Source organism: Eucalyptus grandis, chromosome 8 (genome assembly GCF_016545825.1).
Source record: "Eucalyptus grandis isolate ANBG69807.140 chromosome 8, ASM1654582v1, whole genome shotgun sequence".
NCBI classification, from domain to species: domain Eukaryota; kingdom Viridiplantae; phylum Streptophyta; class Magnoliopsida; order Myrtales; family Myrtaceae; genus Eucalyptus; species Eucalyptus grandis.
Window position 1 is genome coordinate 43,760,253 of NC_052619.1, and position 19,164 is coordinate 43,779,416.

Genomic DNA, 19,164 nt, shown 5'->3' on the forward strand with positions numbered 1-19,164 from the left:
TTCTCTACTCTTGTTTTTTTTTTTTTTTTTGCAATTTTTTATTAATTGATCATGTTCTGGTTGGACATGTCGTATGTATCTTTGTTTTTCTCTCATAAGTCGAATGTAGTTTGACGTGAATTTATTTAAAGATTTAAAAATTTAAGTTGCACAACAATATTATGAGATTTTCAAGGAGTTAGGATTGGCAATCAATGGGAAGTTGGAATTAGTCATGGACAATAGCTTGTTCGATTTTGGGGATTTTTGATGTAGATGTCACAATTGGCAAATGGTGCACTGACTTGGAACTTAGTGGCTTTTTCCAATGGCTTGTTATCATATCATGGAAATAGCCTGTGGCTCTAGATAAGCAGTTTAAAAAAGCTGAGAAATTATTCCTGGGATCAAAACAAAAAAAAAAAGAGTCATTTTTGAACAAAAATTGTTCCGAGGAAGATAATGGTTACTAAACACACCCTAATAGTTTAGGCAATTGCAATTCTTTTATTAACCGATCATGTTCTAGTTGGATATGTCATATTCATCTTTGTTCTTCTTTCAAAATTCGAATGTAGTTTGTCGTGAATTTTTTTAAAGATTTAAAAATTTACGTTGCACAAAAAAGGTTATGAGATTTTCGATGAGTTTGGATGGGCAATCAATGGGACGACGAAATTAGTCATGGAAAATAGCTTGTTCGATTTTGGGGATTTTTGATGTAGATGTCACAATTGGCAATTGGTACACTGACTTAGAACTTAGTGGCTTTTTCCAATGGCTTGTTATCAGTTCATGGAAAAAGCCTGTGGCTCCAGATAAGTGCTTTAAAAAAACTCAGAAATTATTCTTGGCAACATTTCAAAAAAAAAAAAATCAATTTAGAGGAAAAATTGTTCACATGAACGGAATGGTTACTAAACTCACCCTAAAAGTGTAGGCAATTGCGTAATGACAAGAGCACAATCTCGTTCTTACATCTGTAGCACAAAAGTGAACAAAAAAAAAAAAAACAAATCGTTGAACTTTAATATTTTTTTCTTTACTCTTTTTATTTGCAAATTTTTATTAAATGATCATGTTCTGGTTGGACATGTCGTATTTATCTTTGTTCTTCTTGCATAAATCGAATGCAGTTTGTCATGAATTTGTTTAAAGATTTAAAATTTTATGTTGCACAAAAAAGGTTATGAGATTTTCGATGAGTTAGGATTGGCAATCAATGGGAAGTAGGAATTAGTCATGGACAATAGCTTGTTCGATTTTGGGGATTTTTGATGTAGATGTCACAATTGGCAATTGGTACACTGACTTGGAACTTAGTGGCTTTTTCCAATGGCTTGTTATCCATTCATGCAAATAGCCTATGGCTCCAAATAAGCGCTTTAAAAAAACTTAGAATTTATTCTTGGGAACAGAACTTAAAAAATATATATATATATTTTTGAACAAAAATAGTTCCTAGGACCATAATGGTTACTAAACACACCCGAAAAGTTTAGGCAATTCCGTAATGACGGGAGCATAGTGTTACTCTTGCATCTATAGCACAAAAGAGAACGAAAAAAAAAACCCAACTCATTAAACTTTAAAATTTTCTTTCTATACCCTTTTTTTTGCAAATTTTTATTAATAGATCATGTTCTGTTGGACATGTTATTTTTATCTTTGTTCTTCTTTCACAATTCAAATGCAGTTTGTCGTGACTTTATTGAAAGATTTAAAAATTTTATGTTGGATGAAAAAGATTACGAGATTTTGAATGAGTTAGGATTGGCAATCAGTGGAAAGTTGGAATTAGTCATGGAGAATAGCTTGTTCGATTTTGTGGTTTTTTTATGTAGATGTCATAATTGGCAATTGGTACACTAACTTGGAACTTAGTGGCTTTTTCCAATGGCTTGTTATCAGTTCATGGAAATAGCCTGTGGCTCTAGATAAGGACTTTAAAGAAACTCAGAAATTATTCCTGGGTTCAGAACAAAAAAAAAAAAAGAAGAAGTCATTTTCGAACAAAAATTGTTCCAAGGAAGATAATGGTTACTAAACACACCCTAAAAGTTTAGGCAATTGCGTAATGACATGAGCACAATCTCATTCTTACATTTGTACCACAAAAGTGAAAAAAAAAAAACCCAAATCGTTAAACTTAATATTTTCTTTGTCAACTCTTTTTTTTTTTTTTGCAATTTTTTTATGAACCGATCATGCTTTGGTTGGACATGTCGTATTTAGCTTTGTTCTTCTTTCATAATTCGAATGCAGTTTGTCGTGAATTTTTTTAAAGATTTAAAAATTTATTTTGCACAAAAAAGATTAAGAGATTTTCAATGAGTTAGGATTGTCAATCAATGAGACGTTGGATTTAGTCATGGACAATTGCTTGTTCGATTTTGGGGATTTTTGATGTAGATGTCACAATTGGCAATTGGTACACTGACGTAGAACTTGGTGGCTTTTTCCAATGGCTTGTTATCAGTTCATGGAAAAAGCCTGTGGCTCCAGATAAATGCTTTAAAAAAACTTATAAATTATTCCTGGCAATCGATGAAAAAAAAATCATTTTTGAACAAAACTTGTTCGCATGAACAGAATGGTTACTAAACTCACCCTAAAAGTGTAGGCAATTGCGTAATGATAGGAGCACAATCTCATTCTTACATCCCTAGCACAAAAGTAAAAATAAAAATAAAAAAACAAATCGTTGAACTTTAATATTTTCTTTCTCTACTCTTTTTTCTTTTGTGCAATTTTTTATTAATTGATCATGTTCTAGTTGGACATGTCGTATTTATCTTTGTTCTTGTTTCATAATTCGAATGCAGTTTGTCGTGATTTTATTTAAAGATTTAAAAATTTAAGTTGCATAACAAGATTATGAGATTTTCAATGAGTAAGGATTGGCAATCAATGGGAAGTTGGAATTAGTCATAGACAATAGCTTGTTCGATTTTGGGGATTTTTTATGTAGATGTCACAATTGGCAATTGGTACAGTTACTTAGCACTTAGTGGCTTTTTTCAATGGCTTGTTATCAGTTCATGGAAAAATCTTCTCACTCTAGATAAGCGGTTTAAAAAAACTTAGAAATTATTCCTAGGAACAGAACAAAAAAAAAAAGTCATTTTTGAAAAAAAATTGTTCCCAAGAACATAATGGTTACTAAAGACACTCTAAAAGTTTAGGCAATCACGTAATGAGAGGAGCACAATCTCATTCTTTCATATGTAGCACAAAAGTGAAAAAAAAGAAAAAGCAAATCGTTGAAATTTACTACTTTCTTTCTCCACTCTTTTCTTTTACAAATTTTTATTAATTGATCATGTTCTGGTTGGACATGTCATATTTACCTTTGTTCTTCTTTCATAATTCGAATGTAGTTTGTCGTGAATTTTTTTAAAGATTTAAAAATTTATGTTGCACAAAAAAGATTATGAGATACCACAGCCCATGGTGGCGTAGTTGGCTTCGAGCTCTCTCCCCCTCACGAAGGGGAGGAGTTTGAATCCCAGAGGCGTCACATTCGCGCGACTCACCCGTGGCTGGGTCTGTGGTGGTGGCCTAGTCTGCCCCGAGTTTATGCCGTCAGCTGCCGGCTATACGATGGTTCCCGGGTTAGCGAAAAAAAAAGATGAAAAGATTATGAGATTTTCGACGAGTTAGGATTGGCAATCAATGGGGAGTTGGAATTAGTCCTAGACAATAGCTTGTTCGATTTTGTAGATGTCATAATTGGCAATTGGTACACTGACTTGGAACTTAGTGGCTTTTTCCAATGGCTTGTTGGAAAAAGCCTGTGGCTCTAGATAAGCGCTTTAAAAAAACTCAGAAATTATTCCTGGAAACAGAACAAAAACAAATCATTTTTAAACAAAAATTATTCATAGGAATAGAACGGTTACTAAACACACCCTAAAAGTTTAGGCAATTGCGTAATGACAAGAGCACAATCTCATTCTTACATCTATAGCACAAAAGTGAGAAAAAAAAAAAACCAAATCATTAAACTTTAATATTTTTTTTCTCTACTCTTTTTTTTTTTTTTTGCAAATTTTTATTAATTGATCATGTTCTAGTTGGACATGTTGTATTTATTTTTGTTCTTCTTTCATAATTCGAATGCAATTTGTCGTGAATTTTTTTAAAGATTTAAAAATTTATGTTGCACAAAAAAGGTTATGAGATTTTCAATGAGTTAGGATTGGCAATCAATGGGAAGTTGGAATTAGTCATGGACAATAGCTTGTTTGATTTTGGGGATTTTTTTTATGTCGATGTCACAATTGGCAATTGGTACACTGACTTGGAACTTAGTGGCTTTTCCCAATGGCTTGTTATCAGTTCATGGAAAAAGCCTGTGGCTCCAGATAAGCCTTTAGATTCCAGGGGTCTTCATTCTTCAGTGATTTCTCTTCTCCCTTTCTTCCGTCTTCTTAGTTCATTAAGCAGATTCGCTGATTTAGAGAACCAGACTGCTTCAAGCAGTATGAAAGCTTTTGTGGCTCTTTCCATGTGTCTTGTTCTCTTCTCTTGTAATGCCCTTGTTTCCAATGCCCTAGATACCATAACAACAAATCAGTCAATTCAAGGTGGCGAGAGCCTAATCTCTACTGGTGAGACATTTGAGCTGGGGTTCTTCAGTAGGGGGCATCCGCCAAAGCGATATCTGGGAATATGGTACAAGAAAATAACCAAATGACAATAGTGTGGGTTGCAAATAGACTTGCACCCCTTGCGGATGCATCAGGCACTTTGAGGGTTACTAGCCATGGAAGTCTCGTCCTTCTCGATGGGAATGGAAGTGATGTCTGGTCATCAAACTTGTCAATACCAGTGCGTAATCCAGTTGCGCAGCTCTTGGATTCAGGAAATCTGGTTGTGAGAGATGCAGAAGGCAGTGATCCCAATACTTTCCTGTGGCAGAGTTTTGACCATCCTACAGATACACTTCTGGCTGGTATGAAGATCGGATGGAATAGAAAATCAGGCTTCAATCGTTATTTAAAATCATGGAAGAGCATTGATGATCCTTCTCCAGGCAACTTCACGTTTCAACTTGATCCGAATGGCTACCCACAACTCCTATTGAAGCAGGGTTCTGACATCAAGTTCAGGACAGGACCATGGAATGGTCTTCGATTTAGTGGCACCCCTTATTTACATACAAACCCATACTACAGATATGAATTTGTGTTAAATGAGGAAGAGATGTACTACCACTACGAGCTCCTCAACAGATCGGTCTCTTCCAGGCTGACATTGACGACCAATGGCATCGTACAACGATTTGCTTGGATTGAACGAACGCAGGATTGGATGCGTTACATCTCCTCGCCAATAGACCAATGTGACAACTATGCATCCTGTGGTGCCTATGCTAGCTGTAGGGTCGATACTTCCCCAGTGTGTAGGTGCTTGAAAGGCTTCGTGCCCCGATTTTCTCAAGAATTGGATACGTTGGATTGGTCAAATGGGTGTGTGAGGAGAAATCCTTTGGATTGTGAAAAGGACATATTTGTGAAGTATTCTTGGTTAAAATTGCCAGATACTCGGTCTTCGTGGTTTAACGAGAGCATGAATCTTCAGGAATGCGAAGTAGTTTGCATGAAAAAATGTTCATGTATGGCTTATTCGAACTTAGACATTCGAAACGGAGGAAGTGGTTGTTTGCTGTGGTTCGGCGAGCTGATTGACATTAGGGGGTACAGCGACTACGGGCAGGACCTCTACATCCGGATGGCTGTGTCAGAATCAGGTATTTATTTATTATAGACATGAATTTTCTGGATATTGAAGAGAAAAATGGACACATATCTTTGAGGGAGAGCTTAGCGAATTGCAATATCAGTGATACCTTGTTCTTATTCCTAATCCTCTGTGCTCCTGCTTCTTCTCTTAGCTTTACTGTCATCACAACAAAAGAAGCATAAGCTGGTCATGGGCTTGGCAGTTTCTTTCGGGTCTGTTTTGCTCATTCTGGTTCTCACCATCTGTGTTCTACAATGCAAGAAGAAGAAATTGAAGCTTCCTGAGGGTAAACCGTACTTTATGATACAGTGCTGTCAGATTTTGTATTCTGGTTCTCATCATTTCCAGTTTTTACATTAGTCATTTCGTCACTTACAAGTAGGTATTTTACAAGACCTCCCAGTAATTATTCTATTATTGAGCACAAGAATTTCTTGTCTCGCGTTCATTACATTAGTCGCCCTCTAGTATAAGTGATTTTTTTTTTTTCCCAATTAGACTATCACTAGAGGGGATTCTGCATTCATGTCACATGTCACATTCAGCATTCATCCTCACCAAGCCCAACAGTTATAAGATTTTCTATTTATTTTATGTTACTATTCCACATCACCAATGAGAGGTCACTAAAAGATTCCATGATGAGCTGACAAAGTCAGTCAGTCTCAACCAAATTGTTCAAGGCATTTGTATGTCAGTGTCAGAGGTGCGAAACAATGACAAATCACTTGCAATCGCGATCATATTATCCTAATATGTTCACAATTCAATGCTTTCATATTTAGCTATTAGCATGCCTTTGTCGCATCATGATTGAAGGGAATCTGAATTAATGCAGAAGCCACCCATAGATATTTGCAAATCAATTTCATATAATTTGTGCTCCAGCTAAATGGGACAGTTTTGAATCAGGAGACAACTGTGAAAACCCAAAGGAGGATCTTGAGTTGCCACTATTTGACTTGTCTACAGTAGCTCTTGCGACCAATTACTTTTCGACCGATAATAAGCTTGGAGAAGGTGGTTTTGGACCTGTCTACAAGGTACTAAAATTGTGCAAGCTATTCTCGAGAAGGACATTATTGCTATTTGAGGATTGTAAAGTAGTGCCTTCGCTGTTGCATTCGCATAATTTGTTTAAGATTCTTGAATATGTTAATGAGAGGCTGAATAACTTGATCCCAAAATGTTTGGTTACTGTGAGTGGAATTCTAGCGAGAGAAAGAGTAGGCCAGGAATTATTTTCACTAAACAAGTTGACCATATGCAGGGTGTGCTGAGGGATGGTCAAGAAATTGCGGTGAAGATGCTGTCAAGGAACTCAAAACAAGGGCTGCATGAGTTTAAAAATGAAGTTCAATATGTTTCCAAGCTGCAACACCGGAACCTAGTGAAGCTTTTAGGATGTTGCATTGAGGAAGAAAATCTTCTGATCTATGAATTCATGCCCAACGGGAGCTTGGACTCATTTCTCTTTGGTCTGGTTACTTTCTCAATTCCTTAGAAGCAGGAATTTTATGAAAGCTCCAAAATACTGTCACTAAAGTAGCATATTAGCAAATGAATAAATTGATGCCTTACTCCTCGTAAGTTACAAACCGTGCAGAGTTTACTAATGTGAAATGAATTTTTGACAGGTCCAATGCAGAGGAAGCGACTGGACTGGTCCACTCGTTTCAACATCATCAATGGGATTGCTAGGGGGCTTCTTTACCTTCATCAAGATTCCTGTCTCAGGATCATTCACAGAGATGTGAAAGCTAGCAATGTATTGTTAGATTATGAGATGAACCCTAAGATCTCTGATTTAGGCTTGGCTAAAATCTTCACAGGGAATGAGACACAGGCAAATACTAACAGAGTGGTTGGAACATAGTAAGTACTTTTAATGCAGAAAGTGATGACCTCTGTGCTCAATTCGCTTTCAAACTGATGGTTTCAATACATCAATTTCTGTAGTGGTTACATGTCTCCAGAGTATGCTCTTGATGGAGTTTTCTCAACAAAATCTGATGTCTTTAGCTATGGTGTATTGGTGCTCGAGATTGTAAGCGGGAAGAGAAACAGAGGGTTTCATCATCCAGACCACCGTCATAATCTTCTAGGACATGTAAGTTCATAATACTGTTCACCTTCGAGCTGCAAGAAATGCTCCTAATAGTTGGTTTCAATGTGGTCAGGCTTGGAGACTATTCACAGATGGCAGGTCCATGCAGTTGCTTGACAAGTTGGTCAAGAACTCATGCAGTACTTCTGAAGCATTGCGCTCTATTCATATTGGCTTATTGTGCGTGCAGCGATGCCCTGATGATAGGCCAAGTATGTCCACTGTGGTTATAATGCTGGGAAGCGACGTCGAATTGCCTCTTCCAAAAGAGCCAGGGTTTTTCAATGAAAGGAATCTACTCCAAGAAAGCACTTCACAAAGTCAACCAAATGAAATGACCGTGACAGTATTATCTGCTCGATAAAGAGTCATGGCCATGACTTGCATTGTTTCTCTTTTGCAAGCTGAATGTACATGGAATGTCTTTTCTACAGATTCCGACGTCCTCTTTTACAAATTTGTATTTGAAAGCCAAGAGTTCCCGTTCAAGGCAATCTTCCCCCAAAAACTCTGCATCGTTGGCCCAGAAAAGAAAATCTCTTCAACTCTGTATCTTCCATAAGTTCAGCACTTAATCTTGACTTCAAAGTTTGCTCAAAAAAAAAAAAAAAAAATCTTGACTTCAGAGAGCACGTTTCTATCTGATTGAGTTCCCTATCACCATCAAAATCACTTCCCTTCAGGAATGATGGCATTCTTTGTTGAGATTGAAATCAAGTTTTTTAAAAAAGGGCCAGGTATAATGCACGCAGGCCAAGTCAAGGACGTCCTTACTTTTCTTTCATAGTTGTCAACATGACTATTAGTTTGAAGCCTTAAGAAAACGGTTTTTTTCAGAATTCGGTTGACTCGGCACATAACCTGGTCTCTGTCGATTTCATACCAAAATTTGGGTAACGTTGAACTTTGAACTAAATAGGGTCTTAGTTCACTCTAAATAGAAATAAGGGAATAGTCACCCATTTTTTGGAAAGATAGGAAGTAGTTTGGGCTGGGAGCATGCACGGCCAAGTTGGTCGTTTGCATGGCTAGAATCTTGAACCATGCCCGATTTTAAACTCGGAATTGGGAGCTCAGACACCTCGGCCCTAAAACTGGCGACCTTGAAGACCTGCCAAACTCACCAGTAGTTTGGGTTGGGGCGTGCACTGCCAAGTTTGGTTCTATTAACGACTGTCGATGAAAAAAATAATGTGTGCAAATGGAAACCAAACTTTCATTAGCTGCGAAGAGAGTCTAAAAGACCTGGGAAACTCACCGGTGTGGAATTAAGTTGTTTCCGGGTTTGAGAACAATTAACATCAACTCTGGATAATTCTTACTGATTCAAGAGGAGGGTCGGTCGGACATCCTAGGTGCCAAAACTTGACACGAATAGACATATAAGTGCCAAAAGTTTTAAGAAGTACACATAAGTGCCACTTTTTTTGTGAAAATTGGACACTCAAGTGCCAATTCCAACGAGGCTTGCTGAAAATCCAACATGACATCATTTTAATGATAAAATTGGTCTACATGGTTCTTTAGAATGTTTACTGAGCACTCCTTATCCCAAAATAACATCATATTGCTCCCAAATTTTATTTTTAATATAAATATTAATTAAATTAAATTTTGAAAAAAAAAGGGAGAGGTAGCATTCATCGAGAGCCTCTACAACCCGAGGTCACTAAGGTCGATGGGCCTTAGCTAGCGGTGACTATCTTGGCCGATTATAGCCTCGCCCATATTTCGACTAAGGGATTGTAGCCTTCTCTAGATTCGATGAGGGTTGTTGACCCTTGCCCAGATCAAGCCAAGGGCCGCTACTAGCTAGGGTGGGGTAGGTGCCTAGCCTTGCCATATTTAGCGGTGGCCTTGGCCCCTTTAGGCTAAGGCTCTAGGGGAGGGCCTTCAAGCCCTCGCCTGTGATCAGCCATGGTTGCTAGTCACTAGCTGGGGCTTGGTTACCCCAATCGACCCACAACCCATTGTCACCAGCCCGTTCTGGTGACAATGGGGCAGCGACAGCAAGGGCCTCCACAGCCCTTGCTAAATGATGCCTCCTCCCTTTTTTAATTTAACTTAATTAATGTTTATATTAAAAATCAAATTGTAGGGCAAAACAACATTGTTTTGGGCTTGTCTAGCTACATCAGCATCATATGGATAATTTTTTTTTTTAAAGAGTTGCCACATTAGTAAAAAAATTCGTTGGAAGAATCCACATCAGCAGTTTGGCTGGAAATTGTTGCCATTGGTATTCAAAGAGCATGCATAATAACCATTTTATTTTTTGTTCCAGTTTTACTTTTCTATTCCAAAGTTGTTTTCGAAATTGAATTCCTTTTCGTAAAACTATTTCATTTTTCTACTTTAAGAATAGATTTTACTCTAAAAATAGGTTTAGAACAGAAATCATAAGTATTTTTTTTTTTTTACTTTTCTATTTCTAGAACAGATATGAGAAAAAAAACTATTATCATCGTTCGTCCTTGCTACTAGCCAGTCGCCCATCCTTCATGTAAGTAGCACTTACACTGTCACTTGACATGCAACACAATACGTCCATACATCATTTCTTAAAAAAACAAAAAAATTTGATACGTTGGAACACTTATATTAAATGTATATTTTTATATATACATAATAAATTATCATTTTTATTAATTTGTGAATCAAATAAATAATAATAAAAGCCTAGAATAAATTTACACTAGAAATATTAATCCGTCATTTATTAATATCATTAATTGTTTCAATTTGACAAATTCAATTTCATTCCAATAATCTATAAAACTTGGAGAAAAAAAGCAATTCACATTATGGACTCACATATCGAGACATGTCGGAAGAAAATAGAAAAAAAATGAAAAAACTTGAGGGTAAATTATGTATCATGGGAAATGGGAGTCGAAGATAAAAAAAAAAAAAAAAAAAAAAGCTTAGGTTTTTCTTCTTTTCCCATTTACTATTTTTTTTCACTTTTCTAATATATACATTTTAATTATCATTTATTGAAAATTCTAATTATTGACCTCGCATGTTGGAATCACATATTAGAAACTCGCATATTAGAAAAAAATTCCGACTCGAGTGTCGAGGAGTGTCGAGAATGTTGACCAGGTGTCAGATTTGTCGACAAGTGTTGACCGAGTATTAGAGAGTGTCGAACATGTATTGGAGTATTTGACATGACATGAAGCCTCCCAGAGAATGTCAATACTTCCTCATCCATGAACCTAGGCTTAGAACCAGGGAAGACAAAGCTAGTTTCCTGCAGGTATGGCTTCTTACTATGGGTGAACCTCTCGTTCAAGCCCTTTAGGGATAGCCTTTTAGCATAAAACCACTCTAACTTTTAGTTCAGAGCCTAGAGACACCCAAAAATGCTAGGATTGTAACATTTCTAATTATCCAAGCTACGTTTCTCAGAGGATCCTGCCAGGCTAGAGAAGAATAAGTGTTTAGAAAGACATTGAGAGTTTAACAAAATACTTACTTTACTTCAAAAGACTCTGTCCAACACATTACATCCTCCGTGCATTTTATAGACATTAGAAGGTTACAAACAAATAAGGACCAAGCTCATAGGTCCTAAAATAGATAGAGGCTCCGGAAAACTTGGCTGGGAATTATTCTCAGCGATATGAATAGTGATAATGAATAATGATTTCCCTAACCTACTGCTACAGTGCTTGCTACAGTGATCTGCTTGCTACAGTGATATGCTATAGTCAGTGATCTCTTCCATAATGGGCATTGTAATCATAGTCTGAGTCATCAGAATTATGCATTTCTGCAAAAGATGTTCTTCGTATTTTTGCTCAAGACTTGCAAGTGGATCTTCAGAGGGAGTTTGGGTATTCCACATGTTTGCCTCGTTTGATGAAGATGCTTCTTCATGATTCCTGGAGGACTGTGTAGTGTCGGCATGCATGTTTGGCTGAGGCCAATTGGATAGTTTAGCATAATAAGATGTGTTCATTCCTAGAGATAAGGACAAGGGTCCTTGATCATAAAGGTCTTGAGAGAGAGGACTCCCCATTGTGCATAGGGCTCTTGAGATGATTGTGCAGGATCATATATGTCTGTCATGTCTTGCTCATGTGACAATGCAGCATGTCCGAATTCCTTGAGTGCTTATTTGGCTTTCAGTGTAAGGCTATAATGATCCTATGCAATGGGTACATTATAATTCCATACATCTTCAGGAATGGTTTTGTTTTATTGGCACAAAACTCTTTGGAGTTCTCGATACTAGTGTTCATAGCAACTAATAGGTCCTGGAAAAGATTTGTAAATCCTAGCTTCCTTAAGGTGTGGTAGAGGTTTATAAGATGTGGTCCTTATACTTTGTGGGGCATTGGTAATGATGCCATTATTTTTTATAAAAGCCCATGGTCGTTGGAAGAACGGAACAATGTGGATTTCGGGGTCCGGTCGGATAGTTCTCAGTTCTTGCTGGAGGAGGTGCTTCTAGTGAGTGGGATGATAAAACCAATTGAGGAAAGCTAAGAGATTTCTGTCACTTTCATTTTCTGTGTTTTGTTCAAGCCCGAATATCCTAGAGAGGTTGGCAATGAATTTTCTGGTTAGAATTTCGATAGCTATTAAGTACTTATTGGTTAAGTACCATAATAACAATCGCAACTAATTATAGAATTCTTCCTCCTTCCAGATTAAAGGGTGTATGAATGGATAATTGGAATTTAATCCAAAAGGACAAAGAATTGAATCTCCATGGATTATGAATAGATCTGTATGGCATTACCACATGAGGTTTTCTAGATTTTCAGTAAGGCTGTCATTTTAGATTTGTTCAACAATCTCCTGGGGGCATCGCCAGCTTGGCCAATCTCGTATTCTTTCATTCTTGGTAATATTCATCTTTCTTTGAGAAAACATAATTCAATGTTTTTTCACAATTTTTGCAAACTGCCCAATAAGTTGGCAGTGGGATTCCTCATCAGGGCTATAGAGCAAGATGTCATCAATATATACTGCTACACTTGACAAGATTGGTTGGAAAATTCGATACACGGCCTTTTGAATAGGGATGGTGCTACCTTTAGGCCAAAAGGAAGAACTTTTCATTGAAAATGTTGGTTTGGGATGCAGAACTCTATTTTAGGCCTGTCTTCAAGATGGATGCTCAATTGCCAAAATTTGGCTTTAAGATCAAATTTGGAATAGATATGGGCTTTTGATAATCCAGTAAAGAGAGAATTCCTGGAAGGTAGAGGGAATTTGTTATCTTGATGGAAGGAGGTTAAGAGGTTGATAGTTTATTATCGGTCGCATCTTTTTTCTATTTTGCTCAGCACATTTGTTGACATAAAAAGCTTCACAAGCCTATTAGGAATTTGAAATTTCAATGAGACCTTGTTGTAGTAGTTCTGAGCATTCCTTTTGAACAGAGACCAGGTGTTTTGGCTTCATTCCCATATGACTCGCCTTGGTTGGATTAATGTCTTTCATTTTTTTTTAAGGGAAGGCGAACAAAGAATTCCGGATTTTTCCATAAAAGATGAGAACATTTTTTAGAGAATTCAGAATGAGATTCAGAATATGATTCTAACAAACCTTTGCATGATCGGATTTAACATACTCATCTGGATGGAAAAAAGTCTTTGGATATTGACGAATTCAGATAATTGGTCTTTATACTTAAGACCCTTTCCAGGGATGATACGAAGTTGAGAAATTTGAGTCATGACATCCCAACCAATGATCAAATCCTTATTGGGAATACTTGATCCGAAGATCTTGGTGGTTATAGAACATTGGGGAAAAAACTAAACAGTTACTGGGGTAGTTTTTACATTTGTAGAAAATGTATCTCCTGAGGTAGAGTTAAAATATCGAACATAGGAAGTAGGGCTGAGCACGGTTCCCGGATAGAACCGGGAACCTGAGAACCGCACCGAAGGGTCCGATTCAGTTCTCGGTTCTTGAGAGGTCTATTCTAGTTCTCGGTTCCAGTTTTTTTCGGAACCACAACCGGGACCGGGAGTACCCTTCATAGAAACCTAATTTTTCTTCTCTTCTCCACTTTCCCTTCTTTCTATTTCATCTGCATCGCTCCACCCTAATTTTTCTTCTCTTCTTTGCTTTCCCTTCTTTCTATTTCCTCTACAATGCTCCACCCCCGAGTCACCGATGACCCCACACCGAAATTTTTGTCGACATTTTAATCATCCATTTTGCAAAAATATAAAAAATAAAGAGGAAAAAATAAACAAATAAATAAATAAAAGGAAAGGAAACAAAAAGAAAACAAAAAAAAAAAAAAACAAAAAGAAAGCAAAAGAAAAAAAAAAAAAAAAAAAGAAAGAAATGAAATGAAAAGAATGAAAAAAATATAAGGAAAACGAAAAAGAAAAAGGAAAAAAAAAAAAAGAAAGAAAAAAATAATAGAAAATGGGGTTCTCTTTTCTCTCGGAGGGGGATTTTTTTGGGTTCGGTCAGACTCTCTCGCTCTCCAGGCTCTCTCTTTGGGGGCTCTCTCTCTCTCTCTCAGAAAATTTTGGGCGCACGGATTCCCTCTCTGAGGGGCTCTCTGCTCCCACTGGGCTCTCTCTCTCCTCGGGGACGCTCTCTTTCAATCGGGGGACACTCAGATACTCTGGCCGGAGATTCTCTCTCCTTTGGCCGTCTCCAAAACCGACGATCTCTTCCTCTGAATCGGCGGTTAGGGCCCTTCTGCAATGGCGCCGGCCGCTCCTGGATTCAGCCACCGCGCACGATAGCCGCCTTGATCTAGCCCCGCGCTCTGACATGGCGCCCGAGAAGAACAACTTCGGTGCCAGCGACGGCGCCAACGCTCGATTGGAAGTTCTCTCTCTCTGATTCTCTCTCTGGTTTGCTCGATTGTGGCGACATCCGCGAAGACGGCGGTGGTGACAGCAGCTCCCAATCTGTGGCGTGATTCAGCTCTCCACCGGATACTATGCTCAACCCCTGTTCGCTTGGCTCTCGGTCCCCTGGTGCAGAAGCTCGCCGGAGGTTGGGCGGATCGGCGACGATGATGCTTAACTGAGTTTGTCTCTGGATCGAACTCACCAAAGCGGTGAGTTCTCTTTCTCTCTTGATCCGATGAAGTTTTTAGGATCTGGTTCTCTCTCCCATTCTCTCTCTCTGACGTCGCACATTTTCTCTCGCACCGGATCTGATCCACTGGAACGTCTGGTCGAGGACCTCGGAGTTCAAGGCACAGATTCGCGCGGCCCGCTAATCTGCAACTCCCCTGCAGCATCGGTGACAGCGTTGACGGCAGCGACGGCTTCGATCCTTCGTCGATTCATTCAAGCTGAGCTTCAGATAGTGCGGTATTCCTTCTGAGGTAAGTTTCTTGACCGTTCCTTACTTACAGAGATTATGTCATGCATTCTTGAACTTTGCCAATCTGCGCCGTTTCTTGGCTCACTTCCAGAGAATATGTCATGAGTCAGATTTTGTGAAAAATGACCTTTTCATTGTTCTTCAAAAATGAATAGATGGATGGCCATTTGTACTTATTTTGTCTGTCCCTGGATTGTATGAGATAGCTTGTCTTTAGTTTGCGAGTCTAGCAACCTATGCTGATCAGAACAAAAGGGTTTTGACAATGACCTCTACGATCCTTCTAAGCCTTGTAAGCCTTGAAATCTTTCAAGTGCGATTCAGAGAATTTCAGAAAACTCGATCCCATCTCTTCCTGCAATAGTTTGGAAAGCATTTGTTTCTGCGTTGCATTGGTTTTTAACATGCTTCAGATGTATAAATAATATAGAGGTAGGTTTTTGTGAGTTGGTAGTGTAAAACAAAATTTGCATTACAATTCAATGTTCTGCCAAGTCAATTTGTATTGCCATTACAATTCACTGGCTCATCACTATAGTCTCAGTTACCTTTAGATAATCTGGATGTTATTACTTTTGCTTATTACAGAATAATCACATCTTTGTAAATGGGTTTAATGTCCTTTTCAAGACTTTCTAAGGACTTCTCCCCGATGCCTCCAGTCAAGTCTTTCTTCAAGAATGACTTGTAATGCATGTGTTTTATCATCTTGTATCTGTGTAACATACTGTGGCGTGAACGACCTCACCACATCTTGTGGAGTTTAAGAAATGTTCCACCGAACAGACTATAATAACTGCAAGTTTCATGTCTTGATATGACTACATTCTTCTGCTTTGCTTGGTTCATTGAGTATTTCAATGTCAATGTATACAGTTTTGTAGCTCTGTTCTATATGGGTTAGGTTGTTGTGAGCCATTTTGTCTACCTCCTCATGTGGTACAAGGATGTGCACTCTGTAATGTGTTTCTTTTTTTTTTATGAAGTTCTGGTAATTTCAATGTGTAGACATTGTGATTGTGTCAACATGCGGGCATGTCTGGATAGATTTTGCTTCTTTCTTGATATTTTGTAATTGATGTCGGCTTTTGGAATGCATCAAAGTAGTTGGATACTGCTCACGTATACATCTGGTTGTGGATCATGCAGTGTAGCTGTGCCGATATCCCTACGTTTAATGCATCTGTGTGCTTGATGTACACATGCACAAGTGCTTTAACTTTTGGTCAATGAAAACTTCTTCCTTTGTTCAGCCTTGCTCTTTGGATGGCATGTCACTGCATTTGCGAGGCTATATGTTAATCTGTTCTAGGATTTTGGAGGTTAATGAGTCAATGTGATTAATAGATTGATTTGGCAATTAAACGCAGAAATTAATGGAAGAAATCAGCTAGAAAAATAATTCTGATTTCTTAAAGCTTCGAATCAGTAGGGTGCCTATTAAAATTGAAGTTCATTTGCTGTGAGAAACAAGCCACTAAATCTAGGAGCTGAATCTGGAATTTTGACTTCAATTCTTCAATGATAGTTTCGGCATGATCTGTGTTTGTTCTCTAATCATACGTTGTCTTGAATATATTGATATAATCTACTGAGGTTAATGAATTTCTGTGGATTGATGATCAATGATCATGAACTTGAAATTGATTGAACTTGATTTACCTTGATATGTCACTTTCTGTTTTGGCTTAAATGAGGTGATAGATGAGGCTTTCTGGTCTTGAGCCCTTTTAGACATAGCAAATAGACTTCTCAAGCTTCGATTTGATATGTCGCACGCCCTGAATAGACATCATCCGGTCATCGAAAAATACCGACAAAGTCTGTCAATTCTGCAGTAGTTTTTTTTTTTTTTTTAGGTTGATTTGCTGTTTTGACTTGCTGCAATTTTCTGTTTTAACTGGAACGAGTTGGAAGATGATGTTATTAGGACTTAATGTCTTCTAGAGAATTGTAATAGGCTTCTCAAACTTTCCATTGACATATTATATGTGCGATTTAGCCATCATTTGCCTTGCCTGATGCTTCTTGCAAAGAGCACTAATCTGCTGATGTGTTCTGCTTGTTATGATTTGATCTGACCACTTATACAAATGGCTTTACTTGAGGCTAGTTTGGTTATGGATTGATGCCATTTTGATCAAGTAGACTCATACGTGCTTGTGAGAAGATATAGCTTCAATTCATGACGATTTGTCATCAAATAATCACAATTTATAGTCTCATGTGCTCTTTTACAATTCTGATTGCATGCTGGAATTTGTGGATTAAGCATTGATTAGATGGATATACATGTAGCATGAACACGTTCAATGATGCATATTGTTTTGTGAATGATCTTTTGTCACCTAATTCATTTGCTTGATTAATTGAGAACCAAGGTTATATGACTTGGATGTCTGTCATATTATATGCCTTGCATGTGATCATTTGATGAATGGTTTTGGTGTGACACATATCAATGCTGAACTTTAGGATATCACTCGAAACTTGATTCCGTATTGTACTTCTTTTAAACAATTGATTTTGATATGATGTATTGTTTTTGGTTGCTTGATGTGTTTGATTGTTTCTTTTATTTGTACGCACCTAGTTATAGGTTTTCTTAGATTAGATTTAGATTAGAACCTCGAAGGTGTAAGGCGTGAAGATGGTGAAGGTCGATGTCCATTCCGACCATTGTCATGTACTTTTTGTTTTCCCGACATATGTCTCGGGTTTTATGCATTGTATAAAGCCGGACGAGTTGCGGTTTCCTTTCTTTCGTTTGTTTTCTCTTTTATATTTTTAGGACCGCCTGATAGGTTTAACGCTTTTCTTGATTGTTTACTTCATGTTTTGTAATTTCAATTTCATTGGTTGTTTTCCTTTTTATTTTTTAGAAATAGAATAGCGTGAAAATGATCAACCACGCATGATCACTTAGTATAGGAATTGATGATCCTAAAAATATAAAAAGAAACGCATGGACATTTTAGGAAAAACACAACATAATGTTTAGGTATCGAAAGGGCGCTAATAGCAATATTAGCGTAACCCAAGTCCCCGAACCTAGATATCTGGTTGCGTAGAAATCGAGGGAACACTCCCGACCCTCGATTGGGTTTCTAGCCGACCCCCGAAAATGAGGCTAGTGGCGACTCCTGTATATTTTTAGGTTGTTATAAACAACTAGATCGCATAAATAAACTTACACATCACGCGGTACGAGCTTGGGAGAGCTCGCGATCTCGAGATCAAGAATCCCTAAACCCGACCTTTTCCCACCTTGGACACATTTTCGAGGGGCCGGCGAGATCGGGTCGCGACATCACCGATGACCCTACACTGCTTGTCGCCCGTGACGCTGCCCTGGACGCTGCCACTGCCCATTTGACGATGCTATTAGCTCTCGTCGTCGCACGTGTTGCATCCTAATGACGAGCTACTAGGGGAACGCCATTACGACGCTGTTGTTATTCCACTGTTAGCAATCCTCAACCTCGCCCACTCCTCCGATCTATCCCTCCTTCCTGATCAAGTCCTCCTCAACCTCTTCTTTGTAATCTCTCTCTCTCTCTCTCTCTCTCTCTCTCTCTCTCTCTCTCTCTCTCTCTCTCTCTCTCTTTATTTTGTGGGTATCTTTATTTGGGTTTTCTTTGTTTTGTCCGGTTTTCGTGTCTACGGGTAGAAAGGTCTGAGCTTGATTCGAGCTCAAGTGGTCAATGGTTTTCGTGTCTATGGGTAGTCGATGGTTTTGGGGATGTGGTCGAATCGGTGTTGAATAGGTGTGGGCACCAATGTGCACAAAAGATTAACTTAGTATAGAGAATTAGCAAAATAAAGAGTTGCCAACACATGAAAACCAATTCGATGCATAATCTGAGAAGGATGTAAAAGTTCTGCTAGGTTTTTTGGTTTTGAATGTCTAACAAGGATATCAAAGTGAGAGTAAGGAGGAGATTGTAAACTCGAAAAAGCTATCCTCAGTGTGACTTCACATATTCGATTGAGCAACTTCAAGGTCC

At 38.1% G+C, this 19,164-nt stretch overlaps 1 protein-coding gene across 1 annotated transcript; it reads left to right on the forward strand.

Moving 5' to 3' along the window:
- The first annotated feature begins 4,210 nt into the window (after positions 1–4,210).
- LOC104452034 (G-type lectin S-receptor-like serine/threonine-protein kinase At4g27290) lies at positions 4,211–8,198 on the forward strand. Its single transcript, XM_039299998.1, is given in 9 exon segments — positions 4,211–4,670; positions 4,673–5,734; positions 5,879–6,013; positions 6,411–6,453; positions 6,656–6,770; positions 6,998–7,205; positions 7,365–7,602; positions 7,687–7,837; positions 7,908–8,198. Coding segments are annotated over 9 exon segments (2,703 nt in total).
- Positions 8,199–19,164: the final 10,966 nt, after the last annotated feature.